This window comes from Gracilinanus agilis, chromosome 3 (assembly GCF_016433145.1).
Source record: "Gracilinanus agilis isolate LMUSP501 chromosome 3, AgileGrace, whole genome shotgun sequence".
NCBI classification, from domain to species: Eukaryota; Metazoa; Chordata; class Mammalia; order Didelphimorphia; family Didelphidae; genus Gracilinanus; species Gracilinanus agilis.
This window is the reverse complement of record NC_058132.1, coordinates 63,828,106-63,851,700: the sequence shown is the minus strand read 5'-3', so window position 1 is coordinate 63,851,700 and position 23,595 is coordinate 63,828,106. Positions and strand designations below refer to the sequence as shown.

Below are 23,595 nucleotides of genomic sequence, written 5' to 3'. Positions count from 1 at the left end.
TCCGGAACCCACTAGCCCTCCTCTCATCCCCCATCAGAGGCTTTCCCCCTAGGCGCCGGGGGTCACCCTTTCCCAGCCCCAAGTTCTTTTTGCCGCTCTCTCTTCGGAGCCCGGCTCGGATCTAGGTGAACCCAGGAGAGGCTCGCTCCCTTTCCCCGCCCCCCACCCCCATCCTTCTTCCAGTCCTCTTCCCTTCCCCCACGTCCCTGCTGCCTCCCGAGCTACAGGTACTGGCTCCGGAGTAGTGCACACGGCGGTCCAGGGGCGGTCAAGGCGGTCTTTGCAGCCGGTGCCCCTGCACCTCACGTCCCCCATCCTACCCCCAACCCCTCCCCGCGGGTCTTTGCACACGACGCGCCGGCCGCAGAGGTTTTTCACTAACATTAGCCCTCCGGCGCAAAAGCGCAGCGGGCGCGGGACGAGGGAGGCAGCAGTTCTGACTGGAGGAGCTTCCCAAGAACACTGGCTCCCTCAGGATCCGGCCCGGGGACCAGGGGCACGCACGCGCACGGCGACCTTCTCCAGTAGGGTTTCTAAGGGACACGTGTGGGGCGCCCAGGGCGCATGGAGACCACGGAGAAGCGCTACCTGTTGGATGTCAAACCTGGAACCCGGTAAATCAGGCGGAGAGGTGCGCCCGGGGGCGGGGGCCGGACTGGGGGTGGGGGGGAGGACTCACTCTCCCCACCTCTTCTTCGGCTGCATCTCCTCGCTCCCCGGACCTGTCCGTCCCGCCTCTTGCACCTCAGCTGACCTCCGGCCACGGTTTTTCAGCTGGTGTCGGGTGTCACGGGTTAGGGAAGGTCTGCGCTGCACCATCCACCCGCACCCCTTCGCTCTCCCTGGGGGACTGACGCGGGCCGCTAAGAGACAAAGTGACGAAACTGCCAGAGAAAGCTCAGAAGAGAGTGCCTGGCAGGTTAGGGAAGGGTTTGGAGAGGGAGAGGAAGAGAGAAAGCAAGGGGAGAGGGGGGGCGGGGAGGGATGTTGTCGTTACATCTTCCCCTTCACCCACTGTCAACCCCCACCCCAAAGGTTGAGGGAGAGATGGTAGGAGCTGAACCCTGATCTGCACTCTGGTCCCCTCGATTCAGTGCCTTCCTCGCCAGATGTGAGGGAAAACCATTCTAACCGGTGGGGGCTGGGGGTGAGAGAGAGAAGTAGTGGCCTTATATAACCTTGAGTACTCTGACTCGGGGCAGAGCCCTGTCAACTCTAGAGAGGAAGGGCATCTCCTGCCTCCCTCACACACAATTATAGAATCCCAGAACCCAACAGTTCAGGGCTAAGCTGGCCCTGAAAAATGCAGAATGTCAAAATTGGAAGAAATCTTAGAGACATCTAACATCTCTTCTCTCCCTCTCATTTTACAAAGGAGTAAACTGAGGGCCAAGAAAGGGGACAAGGCTTAGTTTCACCAGATTATCTAGATGGGGATAAAGAGAGCAGCATATAGATCTGGATTCTGTTCCTTCTCCTCTCTCTGCCTTGACTTTCTTCTTTGGATTAAGCCTTAAAATCCTTTCTAATATTGCCAGTTTGTGACTTTGTCTTATTCTCTTCCCCACCATGCTAGTACCCTCATACATATTGTCTCCCCACTTCCTTTCCCCCTTCCCCCACGGAAGGGTGGCAAAATGGATGGGTTGTCAGGCCTGGCTCAGGCAGACTCATCTTCCTAAATTCAAATCTGGCCTCAGACATTTAGTAGCTGTGTGACCCTGGGCAAGTCACTTAACCTTGTTTGCCTTAATTTACTCATCTTTAAAATGAGCTGGAGAAGGAAATGACAAACCACTCCAGTATCTTTACCAAGAAAATCCCAAATGGAGTCATGAAGAGTGGGACACAACTGAACCAACTTGGAATGTGAGCCTTTTAAAAAGAGAGACTATTTTTGCTTTACCATGTGTTTCCCTAGCAAGCACATAGTAAGACAACTGCTGGTTCATTCATTTATTCATACTAAGCATTCCAACCCTAGAGCTAAGCTCCTTGAGGATAGAATAGGATGGGAGCCTCATTCTCTCCCCAGGTCATATTCTGGAGCTCCTTGGCAGAATGGGGCCAACCCAATTTCCTTGCCTGAGCCTGGTGTGGACCTTCAGGCCATTGGACTGGACTCCCAGAGCAATCAGCACTGCCATGCCCAGCAAGGGCTCAGTAACCCCTATGACGCTCAGAAGGAGAGGGCCCGGCGACAGTTGTACGTAGCAGCCACCATCTGCCTCGTCTTCATAATTGGAGAGGTTGTGGGTAAGCAACAAAGTGGGCTTCTTGGGCAGGTACTGCTGTCTGTGCTAACTGAGGAGAGCATTGGGGAGGGGGAAGAATAACCCTAACAGTCCATTAGATGTCCACTACATGGGATTTCATGCGAGCCCTGTGTTAGCCAGGGAGGAAAGGAGTTACATTACAAGCCAGCCTCACAGGTCGAAGAAGAGGAAGACCTGACCGTTGTAGGCATTCAGTCCCAACTAAGGGTCCTCCTCCCACCCCCTCCACCTCTCTGGTCCTGTAGGGGGTTACCTGGCCCACAGCTTGGCTGTCATGACGGATGCAGCTCACCTGCTTACTGACTTTGCCAGCATGCTCATCAGCCTCTTCTCTCTCTGGATGTCCTCCCGGCCAGCAACCAAGACCATGAATTTTGGCTGGCATCGAGCAGGTGAGGGACTATTGAACTGAGGCATTAACCCTTAGTTAGCCTGTCTGGCTCCAGAGTACTCCCTATGGGCAGAACTTGGTGCTGGGCCCAGTGGGATAGGAATGGGATTTAAAGGAAGAAGAAATCAGTTTAGGAGCCTTAGAACAGACTATCAGAGCTGCGAGTTGCCTTAAAAAGAGGCTGAGTTGAGGCCTAGTAAGGGGCAATGAATTACCTCTAGTCAGATAGCAGACTTGACCTTTATCCTTGTGGAGTCTCATCTGACAAGGAGGATGGAACTCCCTTGACACAGTGACAAACAAGACCCAATGAATATAGAATTAAATATATTTCTGCACCTTGTGGGAAATTATTAGAGGAGACTATTCAAAGCCAGGCAGGGAAGTTGCTCAGAAGCTTAACATCTCTTAGATTTGGCCCCTTGGGGCTGCCACAACCCTCCTCAGCTTTAGATAGCCTGCCCTCTTGGGTACATTAATTCACCAGCTCTCATAGAGGAGGCAATTTAACAAAAGTGTTAGTTTCCCCATCTAAAAAATCATGGAGTTGAACAAGCAGATAGCAAAGAATCTTTTCACTTCTAACATTCTGCCTTCTAGTATTCCCTGCATTCTTGTTCTAACATTCTAGATTCTTTGAGATTCTTTGTCCTCATCTAAGATTATCTTTTAACTTTAATCCTCTGTTTTAAGGTCTCTCCTATCACTAACAATTTTATGCTCTTAATCATAACAGCTGTAAGCAGTGAGGAGAGAGCATAGGGACCAATGGGCCCCATTTTAAACTGTCTACAGTGTCTTCACTCTGGTATCAAAGAACCCCATTTCCTACCCCCAACAAACAATCTGTGGACTTGTTTATTTACACTGGCCCTACTCTCACTATAGACCTAAGAAAGATACTAAGAGATTAGTGTTTGGGGTGGGATTTACTTTTCAGAGATCTTGGGAGCTCTGCTGTCAGTGCTGTCCATCTGGGTGGTGACTGGGGTCCTAGTATACCTGGCTGTGCAGCGTCTGATCTCTGGAGACTATGAGATTGAAGGTGGGGCTATGCTCATCACTTCAGGCTGTGCTGTGGCAGTGAATATCATGTAAGTCTGGGTCCTGCCGCTCTGCAAATTCTCCTTCTCTCCAATCAAACAGTCACTACTACCTGCTTCACTGGGATGGAAAGGAATGGGATCACAGATTCCTCCCAGTTTATGTGTGCTGGAGCTTTCAAGAAAAATGGATCTATGGGGCAGGTAGGTGGCCCAGTGGATAGAGAGCCAGGCTTAGAGATGGGAGGTCCTAGATTCAAATCTCCCTCAGATACTTCTTAGCTGTAGGATTCTGACCAAGTCATTTCAATCCAATTGCCTAGCCCTTGCCAGTCTTATGCCTTGGAACCAATTGATTCTAAGACAGAAGGTAAGGGTTTAAAAAAATGAACCTGACTTTATTTATGAACTCTGGACATTTCCATCCTGGAGTGACCCTCAACTCCATACCCCTCTGCATTGAACATTCTCATTTCTGAAATTCCTTCCCTTTTAAAAGACTCCAGTTCAGAACTTGAGGCCACTGGACAAGTCCACCCTGTGTTAAAGTACAGGGGATATATTTCAGGTAGGACTCACCTTCTCTAGCTCCACCCCTAAAGTTCTAGCCAGCACCCCTTTCCCAAGGGGCCACTTCTGAACACTTGACATGAAACCATATAGCTGGTGCTCTTAGCCAACTCTGGAGAAGGACAACATTCCATTCAGGAAGATGGTGTGTTATTATGGGGAAAGTACTAGATCTGAAGGTAGAGAAGATTTGACTTGCAACCCTACCTCAGTTACTTACAACTGTGTATCTTTGGCCCTGTCATTCCAGTTCTGGGAGCCTCAGTTGCCTCAATTATAAAATAAGGTGTTTGGATAAGGTAGCCTTTGAAGCTACCCACAGTTCTAGATCTAGCCTTTTTTTTAAGACTATGGGGCAAGAATATATTTCTCTTAATGTCTAAATATTTTAAAGATTCTACTCCCAATCTCTCTCTCTCTCTCTGTCTCTCTGTCTGTCTGTCTGTCTCTCTCTCTCTCTCTCTGTCTCTCTGTCTCTGTCTCTCTCTCTCTCTCTGTGTGTGTGTGTGTGTGTGTGTGTGTGTGTGTGTGTGTGTGTGAGAGAGAGAGAGAGAGAGAGAGAGAGAGAGAGAGAGAGAGAGAGATTGATTTAAGGTTTGCAAAGCTCTTTACATATATCTTACTTCATCTGAGTTGAGGTACATAAAACTCACCTCCTTCATTCATTCAACAAACATTTATGCTGTGCTGAGGGAGAAAACGCTGCCTCCACAAAGAACGATCCTTACCCTCATGCAGTTGATAGAAAGCAAAAAGAAAGAGAGATCCGGAGTCAGAAGACCTGGGTTCCACACAGCTCTGCCAAGAACTCTTCTGTGACCTTGATTGAATCATTTCCCCCAATCTTGCCTTAGAGCAGATTGGTCTAGGTGGATTTCTAAGGCTTCTTCCATCTGGATGGCCTAGTGGAGTTAGGGAGACTATATTCAATCCCTACCTGAGACACTTGGCTGAGTGGCCTGGGGTAAGCAAATGGAGATGAAAATAGCATCCAGCTCACAGGGTTGTTGTGAGCACTGAATGAGATCATATATGTGAAGTACTTTGCAAATCTCAAAGCTTTAGAGAAATGATAGCTATTTATTATTATTCTAGCTCTAAGGTTTCATAATTGATTCTGTGAAATCTGTGATTCAATAATTCAGTGTTGATTAAGTATCCACACTGGGCTAGGTGCTAGAGATACAGAGTTAAAACAGAGCTATCCCTGCCCTCGAACAATTTACAGCCAAATGGTCTGATTCTCTCTCTGGGTTTCTGTCTCTTGTCTCTTCTTCTCCATTTTCATCTCTTCTCTTTCCCTCTCTTCCCTCTTCTTTTTCTCCCTTCTGTTCATTCCCTTCTCCCTTCTCCTTTCTCTGCTCTCTCTCCTCTCTTCCCTCCATCACTCTCCTTTCTCTATTCTTTTTAAAATTAAATCCCTGCCTTCTGCCTGAGAATTGATACTAGGTACTGGTTCCAAGGCAGAAGAGCTAGGTAGTTAGGGTTAAGGGACTCTCCCAGGGTCACACAGCTAGGAAACGTCTGAGGCCAGAGTTGAATCTAGGACCTCTCATCTCCAGACCTGGCTTTCCATCCACTGTGCCACCCAGCTGCCCCTCCCTATTCTTTTTTAAAAGGATACATTTTACCAAGATATTTCCTAACCAGTATCCAAACACCTCTTCCCCCAATACAGCACCTTCCCCCCAAAGAGTTAAGCAGTATATCCTGGTTGCAACTGCTATACGTCACTTTTCACTTTTATGGTTTACCAATTGTCAACAGAAAGGAAGTGTGTGTGTGTCCTTGAACTTTAATTATATCATGCCAACTCGACTCCTTGTAGCAGCCCTGAGTTCAGTTGAGCTTCAGAGCCCTCTTTATTGACATTGTTGTAGGCTCTCTTTCTTCCCTCGGTATTACTTCATACAAGTCCATATACATATGTATGCATGTGCATGCATGTACATACCACACATGCGTACATATATGTGGTCATGTGAGTCTTGTGTGAGATATTCTTCATGTGTATGCATGCATGTCTGTTGAGTGTGCATGTGTGCCTATATCTATGTGTGTACATGTATGTATGACCCTTGCTTTCTGTCCTAGTAACAACTCTAAGATAGAAGGGCAAGGGCTAGGCAAATGAGGAAAGGTGATTTGACCAGGGTTATACTAGGATGTATCTGAGGCCAGGTCCTCCTGACTCTAAGCCTGGCCCCCTACCTACTGTGCCACCTAGCTACCCCACCATGTTTTCCCTTCATTCCTCATCTTTATCGCTCTTTAATGGATTATGTTTATAATGCACCTTATAGACAACAGTCTGTTCTAACTGTTCCCCAATGGTTAGACTCATAATTTGTCTGTAGTTTTTTGTTATCCAAAATAATGCTTCCCCCGGTCATGGGCCTCCTTGTGAATTGGGGGTGGTGTGGAAATGGAGTTCAGACCCAGGAATGGTAGAATGAATCTCTGGGTCCAAGAATATGAACATTTCAATAACTTTCCTTGTTTAAAATTGTTTTCTGGGATGCTTAAATTAATTCTCAGTTCTAATGGCAGAGACCTGGCATGTCCATCTTTCCTCGAACCCTCCGTCACCTAGTCTTCCTATACTGTTTATCCTGGTCAGATTCTAGAATTATTTGATTGTCATATAGTTAGATTCTAGGACTTTGATTTGATGTGATTCCTGAAAGTGAAATTCCTCGTAGAAGGAATTGAGGGGTTGAGGGGGCAGTGAGCCTGGTTCCCTCTTTGTACTATCATCTTTTGAACTGATTCTCCAGATCCAATTTGACCTGGGCTCTGCTTAGAACAGCCGCTTAGTTGGACCTTGAGCCACAATCCCTCAAGTCCTCAACCCTTCCTTTCCCAGAGGGTCCTGTAGTACGGATGGGGTCATAAGGCAATCTGAAGACAGAGAGGCTAATGCTGGTGTCCAGATCTCTGCCTGTTGCTCAAGGTCCTGAGTGAGGATTAAAGACTCTTCTCTTTCCTAGAATGGGGTTTACTCTCCACCAGTCTGGTCATGACCATGGGCATAGCCATGGACACAATCATGGGACCAGTTCAAAGCAGGAGGAGCAGAACCCTAGTGTCCGAGCAGCTTTTATCCATGTGGTTGGGGATCTCCTACAGAGCTTGGGGGTCCTCGTGGCTGCCTACGTCCTATACTATAAGGTAAGGTGATTATTAGCTCCAGGTGGGAATGGATGCCTTGTCTGAGGTACAGTCAGAATTTATGACTACAAGCTTTAGCTCTACTACTTATTAGCTGTGCGTCTAAACAGATCCCTTAACCTTGATGGCCTTAATTTCCTTACCTGTAAAATGGGAATAACAATAATTTCCTTAACCAATTACCAAAACAAAACAAGACAAAAAACCAATAACTGCCCTGTGTTACTCTTAGGGATGTGAGATTATGGGCATATGGGGAACCCTTTGAAGAGCTGACTTTGTAGAAGAGATTATGTTTTTAACCCTTACCTTCCATCTTAGAGTCAATACTGTGTATTGGTTCTAAGGCAGAAAAGTGGTGAGGATTAGGCAATGGGGGTTAAGTGACTTGTCCAGGGTCACACAGCTAGGAAATATCTTAAGGTCAGATTTGAACCTAGGACCTCCTATCTCTAGGCCTGGCTCTCAATCCACTGAGCCACCTCACTGGCCCCCTGGAAGGGATTGTTATTAAGCAGCAAGGCTAAGGGGAAAACCTGATTGGTGGTGGTGGTGGTGGTGGTAGGAATCTCTCAATACAAGGTCATTTCTCAGCTCCAGAAATTTAGAGCTGAGATTTTGCCCTAAGAGAGGCCTCTAACTTCTGGAAATATGTGAACTGGACAGGATAGGCAGAGACAGCATAGGTAAAGCCCATATTGGGTGTGTTGTACCCAGAGAGAGGGAAGTAACATGTCTAAGGTCAGACAATTTTCAAATAATCAATATACTCCTGAAATATTAGGGTCAGAGAGGACCTCACAAACCACCTAGTCCAAGACCCCAAGTTTGTAGTGCTGCAGAAAGACTAGGAAAGATTTTGTTATCTCAGCCATTCAGAATCTTAATCTTTCTTTAAGGTGTGGCTCAGCTGACACTTCTTCTATGAAGCCTTCTTTATTTCTCTGTGTAGCATAATGAACAGAGTGCTGAACTTGGACAGAGCAAGACCTCTGGATTCCAATTCTACTAGTTGGGTGATCCTGGGCAAGTCACCTATCTTTTTTGAGTCTCAGTTTCCTCACCTGTAAAATGGTCATAATTCCTACAATAACAAAACTCCTAGGGCTGTGATGAGTCTTAAGTGATGTTTGTAAAGTGCTTTGCATATTTTGAAGTGCTCTATAAATGGCAAATACTATTAATAATTACCCTCCATTTTTTTCCAAGAGCACTTTTTTGTTGTTCAGTCATTTTTTCATTCATGTCTGACTCTTTTGAGCCCTTTTGGGCTCCCAAAATTGGATTTTTCTTCTCCCGGCTCATTTTACAGATGAGGAAATTGAGACAAACAGGGTTAAATGACCTGCCCAGGGTCACACAGATAGGAAATTTCAGAGGCCAGATTTGAACTCAGGAAGATGAGTCTTTCTAACTCCAGACCAGGCCTTCTAACAACTGCCCAAAGAGGCCTTTTGATTTCATCTTTATCCAGTGACTACCTTTTATTATACTTACATCTGAATAGGTTGTAATCTTTATTCCACAGTAGAAGATAAGTTTATTAAGGGCTGGGACTGTTTCCAAGCTGCTCAACACATGGTAAGATCTGAACATTTATTGAGCTAAACTGAGGAAAAAAGAGCCCTGAGAGGGCAGGAATGAGGTCACACAGGAAATTGTGAAGCCAAAAATCTGAACTCTGGTTTCTTAACTTCGAACCCAGCAGTCTTTCCCTTTTCTCCCATTGTTCCTGGTATTTTTGTGCCAACTACTTTTTTCCCCTCAAAGAAATTTCCTCAGGGTGTGTGGCCTCAAATAGAGGTAGTGTGGTACACTGGATAGGCCTGCAGATTATACCCAATCTCTGATGCAGTAAATAAATCCTAGAAAATTGCTTGAAAAATAGCAATCAGTTGGTTCAACAAGCAATTTTTAAGTTGCTGTGTGCCAGGCACTGTCCAAGGTACCGTCGATAGACAAAAGTGAAACAGTACATGCCCTCAAGAAGCTTACATTCCATAGGAGGGAGACAACACATATAAGTATATGTGCACATGTATATAAGAAACATATATGGAAGATATGCAAATATATACTTTATATGTGTACATGTATAATGTTTGTACATATACATAAGTGTATAAAAATTAATGGCTGGGGAGGGAGGGTGAAGGCTCTAATAACTATAAGGGAAGAATCAGGAAAGCGTCATGTGGAAGGTGGCATGACTTGCCCGGGGTCATAGAACTAATACAAATGTTAGAAATGAAATTTGAACCCAAGTCTTCTTGACTTATGCCAGTACTGGTCTTCTCTACCATTCTACCTCTCCGAGGAAGTGATTTCAAGGAAACAAAGGCATATCTGGCACTGAAATGTCTATGAACAATGTAAGGGAGCGGAAAGTACCCTGAGTTAGGAATGAAGTCTTAGAGTCTTCAAGTATTCCTAGAGATGTGGCCCAGCATGGAAAATGGGGTGAATGGCTCGATAAGTCCTGTTACCCTTGCAAGATTGCTTTTCTAAAGCTTGGACTTATTCACTCTGGACCTGGCCTGATCAACACTGATTGACTATTCACTTATTCACCTAGTCACTCGTTTATTAGTTCACTGGTTTATTTATTCATTTATTTGCTGGTTCATTGGTATGTAATGTAATAGTAGGGAGGACCTGTATTTTAAAATCAAGGCTGGGAATGGGCTCCTCATAGAATTCTGGGATCTCCTTCTTGAAAGGGACCATAGAGATCATCTAGGCCAACTTATACCAGAGCAGGAATCCCCTTTCTGGTATAATAAATTATTAGCCATGTCCCTTCCTCAGGTGAGGGAGTATTTCCTGAAGCTATCCCTTCCATCTGAGGGTAGATCAAATTGATAGGAAGTTTCCCCTTTATTAGAAGCTAAATGTCTTGCTAAAGCAATGATGGTGAACCTATGGCATGGGTGCCAAGGATGACACACAGAGAACTCTCTGTGGGCACATAGCCACTCTCCCTTCCCCCACTCCACAGTGCCTGATGACATTTTTTTACATCACCTGCCCCTTTGCTCAGCAGCCGAAAGGGAGTGCATAGGGGTTACGGTGAGTGGCTCACAGGTGGCAGAGCTGGAGGTGAGCAGAATGCTTGAGTCACTCTCCTCCCCATCTCTACATTTGCTGAGGGCATTCCTCACTTCACCCACCCAATGGAAGTGCTTCCTCTTTCCCCTATGTGGAGTAAGGGTGGGGGCAGAGCACATCCAACACTCAGTGGAGGGGGAGGACACATAGCACTCAGTCTGGGGGAGAAGTGGGATGGAGTGGGGTCCAGCACTCTATCTGTAAAAGGTTCACCATCACTGCCCTAGAGCATTCCTCTCCCTACCCCCAACTCTACTCCCCTGGGTGGCAGCATGCGATGGTGAAAGAATGCTAGTCCTAGGGTCAGAAGACTTAGGCTCAAAACCTAGGTTGGCCAGGAGATTCTGGTTCAAATTCTACCTTAGACAATTATTAGCTTGTGACTCTTGTCACATTGTAATGTTTTTACCTAATAGGAATGTAGGCTTAGAGTCGAAAGGACCTCAGAGGCCATCTGGACCAATGCACTTATTTTATAGAGGAAGAAACTGAGACCCAGAGAGATTAAATTATTTGATTATATTTGTTTTAAATAAAAGGCACTTAGCACAGTGCTTGGCACATAGTAGGTGCTAAAGAAATGCTTATGCTCTTTTTTCCTTCTTACCCTTGTCCACGGACCCATAGGTAGGAAGCTTAAAATCAGATTCTCTGACTCTAGATCAGGGGTCGGCAACCTTTTTGGCCGTGAAAGCCATAAACGCCACATTTTTTAAAATGTAATTTCGTGAGAGCCATACAGTGCTCACAGTGTGCACTCCTGTGACAGCGCCTGAAAAAAAAATTGACTTTATGGCTCCTGCAGAAAGAGCCATATCTGGCCCTCAAAAGAGCCAGATATGACTTGAGAGCCATACGTTGCTGACCCCTGCTCTAGATCCTTCTACTCAGCTGACCACTCCTCAGCCTCTTTTGCTGAATTGCTACCTCTGTCTGGCCCAATAAATGTAGATATGTCCCAGAGCTCTTTCCTGGGTCCCCTCATCTCTTCTCGCTAAGTATTTTTAGTGATCTTATCAGCAACTTGAGTTCAATAATTATCCCCATGTAAATGATTCCTAGACCCATTTATCCAGCCCTAAGCTCTGGTCCTGCATCATTGAGTGCCTAGAGGGCATTTCACACTCAAAATATCCAAATTAGACCACATTGTCCCTCACCACCACTCCCTCCCCCCCATCCTCCCAAACCTGTCCCTCTTTTAATCTTCCCCCCATCCTGTCAATAGTTACTCAGGTTCACAACCATAGAATCATTTTCCCTTTCAGCCAACCCACATATCTTATCAATTTCCAAATCTTGTCATTTCTAATAACTTTCTCTCTCTCTCTCTCTCTCTCTCTCTCTCTCTCTCTCTCTCTCAGGGCTAAGTAATGGGGGCTAAGTGACTTGTCCAGAGTCACACAGGTAGGAGTCTAAGGCCAGATTTGAACCCCAGGCCTACTGACTTTGGACCTGGCATTCAAGCTACTGAGCCACCAAAGTGCCCACTCCACAATATCTCTTAGATAATTCCTTTATTCTGAACTCACACTTGCCACCACTCTAGGGCAGGGCCATAGCTGTTAATATTTATATACTGCCAGGCACTATGCTAAGCACTTTATAATTATGATCTCTTTTGGTACTCATAACAACTCTAGGAAACAGGTATTAGGAGCTATTTTCTCCATTTTACAGTTGAGGAAACTGAGGCAAACTTGTCCAGAGTCATGCAGCTACCAAAATTGTATATACCATTTTTAAACTCTTATTTTCTGTTCTTAGAATTGATACTAAGTATGAATTCCAAAGTAGAAGAGCAGTAAGGGCTAGGCAATTGGGTTAGGGCAGGGTAAAGGTTGAGTGACTTTCCCAAGGTCACACAGTTAGTGTCTGATGCTGGATCTGAACCTACAGCTCCCTGACTGCAGACCTAATGCTCTATCCACTGTGAGCTACCTTGATGCCTTGATGCTGATTATTGCTGTGCTCTGACAGAAATAACCAGCCCTTTCTCCTTGTGGTGCTTGCTTTCATAGAGTTGTTTATTGAAAGATATTTTGATTTTCTTAAAGTGCTATAAAGCCATAGGGGTATTATTATAATTCCTAGTTCAGTCCTCCCCCCTCCCCCCAGGGCAAAAGGGATAGAATAAGGCTCATCTCTCTTCCAGGTAACATCTTCTCAAATGCTAGAAAATAGCTGGGAGTCAGAGGGGGCAGATGGCCCTGAGCCCTTTCTTCTCCAGGTTGTAGATAGTCATTCCACTAGCCAGGATGAACCAGGATCTGGGCTAGGCAGCTGGAAAGTTCAAAATAGCCATTAATTAGCTGACCCTCAGTGGGAGGCAAGGCTGATCTAAGGACTAAGAAGAAGTAGGGCAAGTGGACCAAGTGTTGATTTACAAGGCTACTTGAGGGTGAACACTTTTCTAGCCTCAGCTACTGCCTAAAGGTAAGAGTACTGGCTCAGGAGTCAGAGAGGCTGGATTCAGATCTCACCTCAAATACTATCTGTGTGATCTTGGACAAGTCTCATCTCCCTTGGCCTGTTTCCTCATCTTTAAAGTAAGGAGGTTGGAGCTGAACAAATTGTGGTCTATGATGGTGATGGAATACTATTGTGCTATAGGAATGATGAACAGGATGATTTCAGAAAGAGCTGGTAAGACCTCCATGAATGGATGCAGAGTGAAACAAGCAGAACCAGGAGAACACTGCACACAGTAACCGAAATACTGTAGAATGGTCAAATGTAATAGACTTTGCTACTAACAGCAATACAATGATTCTGCTCACTCCTGAGGGACTTATGAGAAAGAATGCTCTCTGCCTCCAGAGAAAGAACTGCTAGAATCAAAATACAGATGAAAGCAGATGATTTTTCACTTGTTTGTTTGGGTCTTTGTGGGTTTTGGTTTAACAAGATCATTCCTTACAAAAATGAACAATATGGAAATGTATACATGTGTAATCCAGTTCAAATTGTTTGCCAGCTCTGGGAGGGAGAAGGGAAGGGAGAGAGGGAGACAATTTGGATATAACTTCAGAAAACGTGTAAAATAAATAAATTATCCAAAATTAATAAAGCAAGGAGGTTGGGCCAGATGGCCATTGAGGTCCCTTCTAAATCTTTGGTCTTTTTTCTCCCACCAGCCTGAGTACAAGTATGTGGACCCCATCTGTACCTTCCTCTTCTCTATCTTAGTCCTGGGCACCACTCTGACCATCTTAAGGGATGTGGTTCTCGTGCTGATGGAAGGTAAATTTCTTTACTTTTATCCAGAGATCGGGGCTCCTTGACTCACAACCCAAAGCATAAGGATATGAGAAAGATGAAGGGTGCTGCATCTGAGACTTCAAGGTAGAAGCCAGAATATGGACTGCCCCCATGGGAAATGCCCCATTCTAGCAATCTGGGGATTCCCCTGTTGCCCGCCATTATATAAGGAGACTTGATTTTGCCACAAATTCACTGTGTGTCCTGGGGTGTGTTACTGGGGCATGGACCTCAGTTGCCTAATGTATACATTGAAAAGACTGAACTTGGCCATCTAAAAAGTTCCTTCTAGCTCTGATACTGTGTTCTAAGGTTCCTTCTGGTCTAGAACTTAGTGAATTCCCTGTTATCCTCATGCTTGCCCAAAAAGAAGGGGTTCTCCACTAAGGGTCAGGGCACATCAGGGCTTCCTACAAATTTGTTGCAGTTGTCAAGAGAACTGGACCTTGGTTTGGCTGACCTGGAAGCCCCAGGCCCCACTCCAGCACTGCTGAGCACCAGCCAGCAAGGGCAGTTTCTGGAACTAGAAATTTCTTCCTCCACCACCCCTCGCACCCCACCCCTCATTGTGCTATTCTCTTTCCTGTCAATGGGAGACTTCCTCCCCTTCTCTGGCTTCAGAACCTCTCTCTGGGACCTCCCTCATCTTTATCTTTCCCTCAGAGAGAGGGAAGAGCAAAAGTTACACTTCCCATTGTAGAGATGGGTAAACTGAGACCTTGGAAAGGTAAATGAACTCCCTGAGACCACTCAGCAAGTCACAGGCAAAGTCAAGGAACAATCTGGGGTTCTTTCAGTTCCTGCTGCTCTTCCTCCTATGTTACAGGTACCATAATACCGCCTTCCTCCCCAACTTCCTATCAGTGGGTCACAGACATTGAGCAATTTTACTAGAAATGGGAATGGATTGCACTGACCCATCCCTACTCTCTCATCCTGTCTTTGTGACCAAGGGTGTGTAAGACAGGAAGCCAGGGTCATATTACCTGCAAAGCAATCTGGTTTGAAGGAGCAGTATCAGGAGAACACAGGACCAGGGGATACCTCAAGTTGCTGTGTGACTCTGAACAAATCACTTCTCCCCTCTGGGCCCTGTTTAGTTGGATTTTTTAAAGTTGTATTGGACTCTTTGTGACTCCATTTGGGTTTCCTTGGCAGATATACTGGAGTAGTTTGCCATTTCCTTCTCCAGCTCACTTGAAAAAATAAGATAACTGAGACCCACAGGGTGAAGTGACTTGCCCAGGGTCATACAGCAAAGCTACTGGAGTGACTTGCCATTTCCTTCTCAAGCTCATTTGATAGATGAGGAAACTGAGGCAAACAGGGTTAAGTGGCTTTTCCAGGGTCACACAACTAGTATCTGAGACTGGATTTGAACTCAGGAAAGTGAATGAATCTGACTCCAGGCTCAACACTATCTACTGTTCCACCTGGCAGCCCCTACATTCTGCATATTTAAGGTGAAAGGAGGAGAAAGGGGTTTGGGCTCAATGGTTTCTAAGGGCTTTTTAGCTCAGACAATATGTGACACTCAGTCCAGAAAGAGCCCTTAAGCTTCGGTCCCAGGGATTATGTGCTTTAACCTCCTTCCCAATCACATAGACAGACCCTCACAACGTGACCCAGAGAGCTGGGTGGGAAGCAAGAATTCTCAGACCTGCCACATCCTCCTCTCTGGGTCTGTGAGCCTTTTTTCCAGGAGGACAGCTAGGTGGCAAAGTAGATAGACTACTCAGCTTGGATTCAGGAAGACCTGAGTTCAAGTCTAGTCTCCAAATACTAGCTACATGACCCTGGGCAAGTCACTTAGCCCTGTTTGCCTCAGTTTGCTTATGTGTAGAATGAGCTAGAGAAGGAAATGGCAAACCATTGGAGTATCTCTGCCAAGAAAACCCCAAATGGAGTCACTTTCATAACTGAACCACAAATTGCAGGAGGCTAGGGATGAGCTAGGAAAGGAACTACACTCATCTCTTTCCCTGATCATCCTCAGCAACCCCCAAGGGGGTGGATTTCACCGCAGTCCGAGACCTGCTCCTCTCTGTGGAAGGGGTGGCAGCCCTGCACAGCCTGCATATCTGGGCTCTGACGGTGGCCCAGCCGGTGCTTTCTGTCCACATCGCCATTGGTGAGAAGCCAGCTGGGGGAGGTGCTATTCATCCTATTACTCAGGGTTGGGCCCTGGGTGGAACAGGGGGCAGCAATGGTGGGAGGGCCAGAGTTTGGGATCCAGGTGAGGATAGTCCTGGAGACAGGGGCAGGACCAGAGGCCGGGATGTGGGGACAGAGATGGGACCCAGAAAAGAAATGGAAAGCTTTGATACTGGGATGGAAACAGAGATGGGAGCCAGGGTCAGCAGCTGAGTCAGAAAGGTCTCATGGGTATAGCCAAAAGGGGACATGGTTGGGGAAGGGCAAATACAGATGAGAGGCTCTCTCCCCCCCATCACTGAGAGGGAGGGATTAGGGGCCAGGGGCCAGCGCTGAAGGACAGTAAATGGCAGATCTTTTCTCTATCCTCCCATGCCACCCTAGCCCAGGAGGCAGATGCCCAGATCGTGCTGAAGGAGGCCAGAGCCCGGCTGCAAGGGACGTTTCATTTCCACACCACCACCATCCAGATAGAGGATTATTCAGAGGACATGAGAGACTGTCAGGAATGCCAAGGCCCCTCTGACTGAGCCTTCTCTCTGCCCTGAGCTGCTACCTATTCCAGGGCCAGCTGGAATGTCAGTGATGAGAAGAGTATGGGCCTGAGGGTGGAGAAGAAGAGGGCAACATGTTTCCTGCTTCTCTCAGACCCCTAAAGCCCCCCACTAGGCCTCGGCCCATTCCCACATTCCATTTTTTATATCAATTCAGCCTCTCCGGGCCTTCTCCCCTTTTCCGGCCCTTAGACTCTGATGGGTTTATCTTCCAAGCTGAGCCAGCCCCTCACTCAGGACCCCCTCTGCCAACGATGTCCCTGCTCGGCTCCCTCGGCCCACGGTGAGGGCTGGGTTGGGGTTCTGGATAATTTATAATAGATGACGACCTCTTTCTTCCACTTTCGATGCTCCAGACTCTTTATGTCTTCAAACTGGGCAGGGCAAAGATCCCCCCCTACCCCTTACACATTCTTATGACCCTTTGCCCAAGGCCAGCTCCAGGGTCCATTTCTGTTCCCCCAAGCTGGCTTGGGGAGGGTCTCCTCTTCTCCCCCCTCAGGCGGGAGGGGAGGGAGAATTAGGCAAGTGCTCCAAGAAGAGAGCTGAGGCTAAACTACCAACGGCTTGACTTTGAACTTGGCTGTACGAGCTGGATGCTGAGGCTGGATGGGGAGAGAGGATGGGGACTGAACCCCAGCTTCTCCCACCTTCTAGCTGCCAGGTCCAAGGAGTAGCTCGTAACTTTCTATACTGTGTACATTCTCATAATCCTGTTTGTTTTTCCTTATTCTCAAAAGACAAATCATATTTAAGACCTAATTGGGGGGAAGGGGCAGCTAGGTGGCACAGTGGAGAAAGAATTGACCCTGGAGATGGGAGGCCCTGGGTTCAAGTGTGGCCTTGGACACTTCCTAGCTGGGTGGCCCTGGACAAGTCAATTAACTCCCATTGCGTAGCCCTTACCTCTCTTCTGCCTTGGAACCAATGCTTAGTATTGATTTTAAGAAAGAAGGTAAGGGTTAAAAAAAAAAGACCTAATGGGGAATAATGAGCTTAGGCAAGCCTCCCCTCACACCCCTTTTAAAGGATCGAACCCTTGGAGGGGTAGACACAAAGGTGGAGCCTGAGAGCACTAGGTCAGAGCGCTCAGCTTTCTGTGCCTCTTAGGGCGTCTCGAGTAGCCTTCCCCATACCACAGTTTCTCCTGCTCTGGGTCCTTTCACGGAATTCATTTTAGGACTAGAGACAATTAATTCAACCTTTTCAGTTAATGGGAGAACCTGGGGCCCAGAGCTAGACATTCTCAACGTCACACACTGTATGTGAGCTCAGAGATCTACAGCTGAAAGGAACCTTGGAGGCCTTTTAGTCCAGACCTGTTTTACAGATGAGGAAACTGAGGGTCAGAGAAGATACTTGCCCAGAGCATACAGGCAGCAAGCACAGAGGTGGGTTTTGGAAAGGCCATCCTTCTGGATGGAGCTGGCTTCTACCCTCAGGATCTTGACAGGAACTCCACCGTCTGAGCAGCAATCTGACTCCCCACTTTCGAGAGTTGTTTTCTCCAGACATATTAGCCATCGAGGCCTTGCGAAAATCAAATCTGTAAATGCTCCCAGAGCCTTGACTAAGGGCAGTGCTGGGTCAGGCTTCCTGTGGGATTCAGAACCATCTCTGGAAGCCCTGCCCTGAGGGAGCTCCTACTTGAGCATTGGTGAACATTATTAGCACTTGATGACTTTGGGGGCATTGGAGTTGGATGATAGCGGAGCTCCACTCACCAAGGGGAGGGCAAGGCCTGAGCTAGACTCCACCCTGAAGTGGAGAGTGTCCAGAAGAGTTTAACCGGGATGCTTCTTTCAATGGCTCTTCTTAGGATGCAGTTTTGAGTCCTTTGATCCTCATGATGGCTTTCCTCTAGAGCCCTTTTTGGGGACAGCTAGGTGGCTCAGAGGATAGAGCACTGGACTTGAAATCAGGAAGATATCTTCATGAGTTCAAATCCAACTTCAGACACTAGCTGGGTGACCATTTGCCTCAGTTCCCTCATTTGTAAAGTAAGCTGGAGAAAGGAATGGCAAACTAGACCAGTATCTTGGCCAAGAAAGTCCCCAAACAGGTCATGAAGAATCAGATAGAAATGAAAGGAAGCAACAACAAAAAGACAATTTGGAGTAGCTACATGGTACAATGGATAGAGTCCTGGACTCAGAATTAGGAAGACCTGAGTTCAAATCTGGCCTCAGATAGTAACTGTGTGAGTCTGGACATGTCGCTTCACTCTGTTGGCCTCAGTTTCCTCATCTGTCAAATGAGCTGGAAAAGGAAATGGCAAACTACTCCAGTATTTTTGCTGGGTGACCCTGGACAAGTTGCTTCATCCTGTTGGCCTCAGTTTCCTCATGTGTAAAAGGAGCTGGAGAAGTAAATGGCAAACTGCTCCAGTATTTTTGCTGTGTGACTCCGGGCAAGTCGCTTCACCCTGTTGGCCTCAGTTTCCTCATGTGTAAAAGGAGCTGGAGAAGAAAATGGCAAACCTCTCCAGTATCTTTGCCAAGAAAACTCCAAATGGTGGCAAATAGTCAACAACATAATAAAAAGAGACCTTTTTTATAGTGGACAAATTTAGGCCCAGAGAGAAGCGACTTGCTTAAAGCAAGAGAAGTCAGCACCGGACCTAGAGTCAGAAAGACCTAAGATCAAATTGAGCCTCAGACACTTATTGACTTGGTGACTCTGGACAAGTCAATTAACTTCTGGTTGCCTCAGATTTCCCAGCTATAAATGGAAATGATAATAATAGCACTTACCTCTCAGGGTTGTTGTGAGGATCAGATGAGTTAATATTTGTCTGGTGCTTAGCACCGTACTTCACACCTAGTAGACACTGGATAAACTCTAGCTCTTATAATTTCATTCTTCAGGTCCCCTAGGCAGTTAGGAGGCAAGGCTGGTCTCCAAACCCAGGATAGCTGGCTCCAATGCTGTGTTCTTCCCACAACACCATGCTCCTAACACGAATGAGACAGAGAAGGTGCAGAGAGAAGTGGGGACCACAGCTTCGGGGTTCTGGGCCATTCAGAGGCTGATTGTTGCATCCATCCTCGGATATGTCTCAGTGTGGTTGTGCGATGCCCTGGAGACATCACTGGACACTCGCTCCCATTTCTCTAGAGTTTTTTTTTTTTTTTTTTTTTTTTGGCAATGGGGGTTAAGTGACTTGCCCAGGGTCACACAGCTGGGAAGTGTCTGAGGTCAGATTTGAACCTAGGACCTTCTGTCTCTAGGTCTGCCTCTCAATCCACAGAGCCACCCAGCTGCCCTCCTCTCTAGAGTTCTTTTTTTTTTTTTAATATTTTTGAACCCTTAACTTCTGTGTATTAGTTCCTTGATGGAAGAGTGGTAAGGGTAGGCAATGGGGGTCAAGTGACTTGCCCAGGGTCACACAGCTGGGAAGTGTCTAAGGTCAGATTTGAACCTAGGACCTCCCATCTCAGGCCTGGCTCTCAATCCACTGAGCTACCCAGCTGCCCCCTTCTCTAGAGTTCTTAAAGAGTTTGTAACTGTCAAATTATGACAGCTATTCTGTATAGATACTCTAGCTCCTATATATATTTTGTATATATATGCACACGTATAAAGAGTTATACTCTCTCTATGTGATGTATCCTTTACACTGAATCCCCTGAAGAGGCTGGGGCATAATGCTATCACTATCCAGATACATTGTTCGGGTATATAGCCCTGATAGTGGAGGGAGGTGAGGTAGGAAACGGCTGTATTTTGGCACGGGGGGGGGGGGGGGGGGTAGGAACCTAGCCCTGGAGAAGCAATAGGTTCAAGACCCAGAGATAATCCCCTGAAGCCTTGGGACCCTGACCAAGTCACTTCTTCTTCCTAAGCCTCACCTGTAAAGTGAGGGGCTGGGATGAATAATCTCTAAGAGCCCTTCTTGATTTAGTAGAATATTGGAAGGCAGCTAGATGGCTCAGTGGATAGAGAGCCAGGCTTAGAGAAAGAAGGTCCTGGGTTTGAATCTGGACTCAGACACTTCCTAACTTGTGTGATTCTGGACAAGTAACCCCATTACCTAGTCCTCACCACTCTCTTCTACCTTGGAACCGATACTTAGTTTTGATTCTAAAACAGAAGATAAGGATTTACAAAAGGAAGAAGAATACTGAATTACTATCATTGTTACTACCACCACTGCTACTACTATCACCACTACTTGTTGGTTAGTTCTTTTTCAGTCATTTCCTGTTCTTCAGGATCCCCACTGGTGGCTTCTTGGCAGAGATCCTGGAGTGGTTGGCCATTTTCTTCTCCAGTTCATTTCGCAGATGAGGAAACTGACTAAGCAGGGTGAAATGACTTGCCCAGGATCACACTGCTAGTGTCTGAGGCTAGATTTAAACTCAGGAAGAGGAGTCTTCCTGACTTCAGGCCAGGTACTCTATTACTCTATGAACTTTGGTACCATCTAGCTGACTACTTCCACAACTACCCATCACCCCTACCACCACCACCACCACTACTGCTACTACTGCTGCTGCTGTTGCTGCTGCTGCTGCTGCTGCTGCTGCTGCTACTACTACTACTACTTAATTAGCATATCTCATTTGAGCCTAACAACCCTGGATGGTAGGTGATATTATCATCCCTATTTACAACATGAGGAAACAGATAGATACAGGTTAAGTGACTTACCCAGGGTCATACAGCTAATACGTATCTGAGGCTAGATTTGAATTCAAGTTTTCTCAACTCTAGATTCAGTCCTCTACTACTTTCCCTAGCTGCTTCTAGATAATAGCTAATAACTAACATTTAGAGAGCCAAGGTATGCAAAAAAACGCACACACATATATGTATGTATGTATGTATGTATGTATGTATGTATGTATATGAAGCTAGGTACCTTGTTGGATAGAGTGAGCAGCTAGGTAGCACAGTAAATAGAGCACCAAGCCTGGAGTTGGGAGTACCTGGGTTTTAAATCTGGCCTCAGAAACTCCCTAATTGTGTGACTCTGGGCAAGTCACTTACCTGAGATTGCCTGGCCCTTGTCACTCTTCATCTTAGAATTGATACGAAGACAGTAGGTAAGAATTCTTTTTTAATGGCTAGAGCACTGGACCTGGAGTTAGGAAAACCTGAGTTCAAATCCAGCCTCAGACATTAGCTGTGTGACCCTAAACAAGTAATTTAACCCTGTGTGCCTCCGTTTCCTCATCTATAAAATGAGCCGGAGAAGGAAATGGCCAACCAATCCAGTATCTGTGCCAAGAAAATCCCATGGACAGTACTAGTGTGCTATAGTCCTCAGGATCATGAGGAATCTGACATGACTGAACAGTTACATATATAATCTCATGTGACCACTCTAACAATGCTCCATGAGATAGATACTCTTACTAACTCCATTTTACAGATGGGGAAATAGACTGAGTGACTTGCCCAGCGAGGTAAAAATGTCAGAGGCAGGATTAGAACTTGGATCCTGAAGGGTGCCCCCCCCCCCTGCTCTATGATGTTTTGACTCAGTAAAAGGCTGGGCCTTCAACCTCTGCTTCCACACACCTGTTCTTTCTGGCTGGCCAGGTGCTCTACGCCCGAGTTGGCCCTGTAGAATTGCCAAGCCAACCTTTCTCTGAGTTACATTCACCAGCTCTGAACTGTTCTTGACTCTCGTCCAGACTACCTGAGCCAGAGCTCTTGGCTCCCTGGCCCCTTTTTGGAGGGAGGAGGGATCCCTCACTGAATACCCCCAGCTGCTCCTTCCTCCCCCAGCTCTGGGGAGAAGCATGAGTCATCCTGTCCCAAGTGAATCAGGAGGCACCCCAGGGGACAGCGCGTTCCCCGGGAGCTAGGTCACCAGCGGAGTTTCCAAAGTTCCTTGAATTCATCCAAACACCTGATGCCCTGGGCTTTGGGAAGGACCACCCTCCCCATGTGCCACACCTTCTTCCTCCATCCCCCTCACTGCCACCACCACCACCACCACCCCCTGGGTCTGGCCAGACCTCTGCCTCCCACACAATCCCTCCCCCAAGTTCCTCGGGCTTTGGTAGTGCAGCTGCCAGAAGGAGATATTTATAGCATAGGCAAGATGAGGCAGAGCCTAGGCCCCTTTATTTCCAAAGTGATTGTAGCAGCCCCACCCTAGGAAAACTGTGATGGGGTGGGATAAGGAAATTTAAGCTCATCCCTCCCTGGAAGAGGTCAAGGGGACCTGAGACTGGGGGCCTGGGGACTGGCAGCTGGTCAGGGGCAGGGCGACATTAATCTGACTGCTGGTCCAAACAAGAATACTTGCTTGAATGTCACCACACAAGAAGGTGGGCGGCCCAAATGTGAACACTCGTGTTGCTAATTTTGGGGGACCACTTTTAGCACCCAAGGGGACTTAGAGCTGAATTGGACTCCAGAGATATTTGTATCCATCTCCCCTTTCCACTCTGCTCCTCCACCCCCATTTCACAGACAAGGAAACGGAAGCCAAGGAAGTAAAGGGTTTGTCTTGGAGGCAATTAGTAGAACTAAGATTCCAATCCAGTTCTTCTAACTGTTTCCTCATCTATTAAAATGAGAGGCTTGGTTGAGGTCATCCCTAAGGTCTTTCCCAGACCTTAGGAACATCCTCCAGGAAGAGAAAGGTCTTGCCACTCCCTTAGCCAAGTGTCTAAGTCATTACATCTTGGGGAGCCTCATTTTCTACCTTTATAAAATGGGAGTACTCATCCACTAGTCACAGTAAAGTTGTCATTGTAAGGGAAAGGCTTTGCAAACTGTAGACAAGGAACGAGATTGGTCACTACCACAGGGCAAATGGGATCTTGTTTCAGGATGAACACTGTCCCCACAATCTGCCTCCATCCCTAGGAGCCCCTCCTCCAGGCCCCACCTTCCCTCCAAGAGACTGTCTCCAGAGGGTCTAACTCCCTTGCTTCTGTGTGGTCCCTTCATACCCATCCCCTATAAAAGAGAGAGAGAGGGGAGGAAGAGAAAGAGAAAGAAAGGAGGGAGGGAAAGAGAAAAGAGAGAAAAGAGAAGAGAAGAGAAGAGAAGAGAAGAGAAGAGAAGAGAAGAGAAGAGAAGAGAAGAGAAGAGAAGAAAAAAGA

General features: G+C 46.7%; 2 protein-coding genes across 3 annotated transcripts in view; one reads left to right on the top strand and one right to left on the bottom strand.

Moving 5' to 3' along the window:
• The first annotated feature begins 448 nt into the window (after positions 1-448).
• SLC30A2 (solute carrier family 30 member 2) lies at positions 449-16,869 on the top strand. 2 transcript variants are annotated; one of them, XM_044671351.1, is made up of 8 exons: positions 449-614; positions 2,036-2,256; positions 2,522-2,668; positions 3,608-3,761; positions 7,271-7,451; positions 13,697-13,802; positions 15,817-15,951; positions 16,359-16,869. In XM_044671351.1, the coding sequence occupies exons 1-8, from the start codon at positions 565-567 to the stop codon at positions 16,502-16,504; spliced, it is 1,140 nt and encodes a 379-aa protein (XP_044527286.1). In that variant the 5' UTR covers positions 449-564; the 3' UTR covers positions 16,505-16,869. The 2 variants fall into 2 exon arrangements, with proteins under 2 accessions (XP_044527286.1, XP_044527288.1); XM_044671353.1 differs by lacking the exon at positions 2,522-2,668 and having other exon boundaries at positions 450-614.
• A 2,531-nt stretch (positions 16,870-19,400) lies between these two features.
• EXTL1 (exostosin like glycosyltransferase 1) overlaps positions 19,401-23,595 on the bottom strand; it is a 36,113-nt gene continuing 31,918 nt past the window's right edge. The window contains exon 6 of the mRNA XM_044668735.1: positions 19,401-19,482. Within this exon, the coding sequence (XP_044524670.1) occupies positions 19,401-19,482 (82 nt within the window). The remainder of the gene's footprint in view (positions 19,483-23,595) is intronic.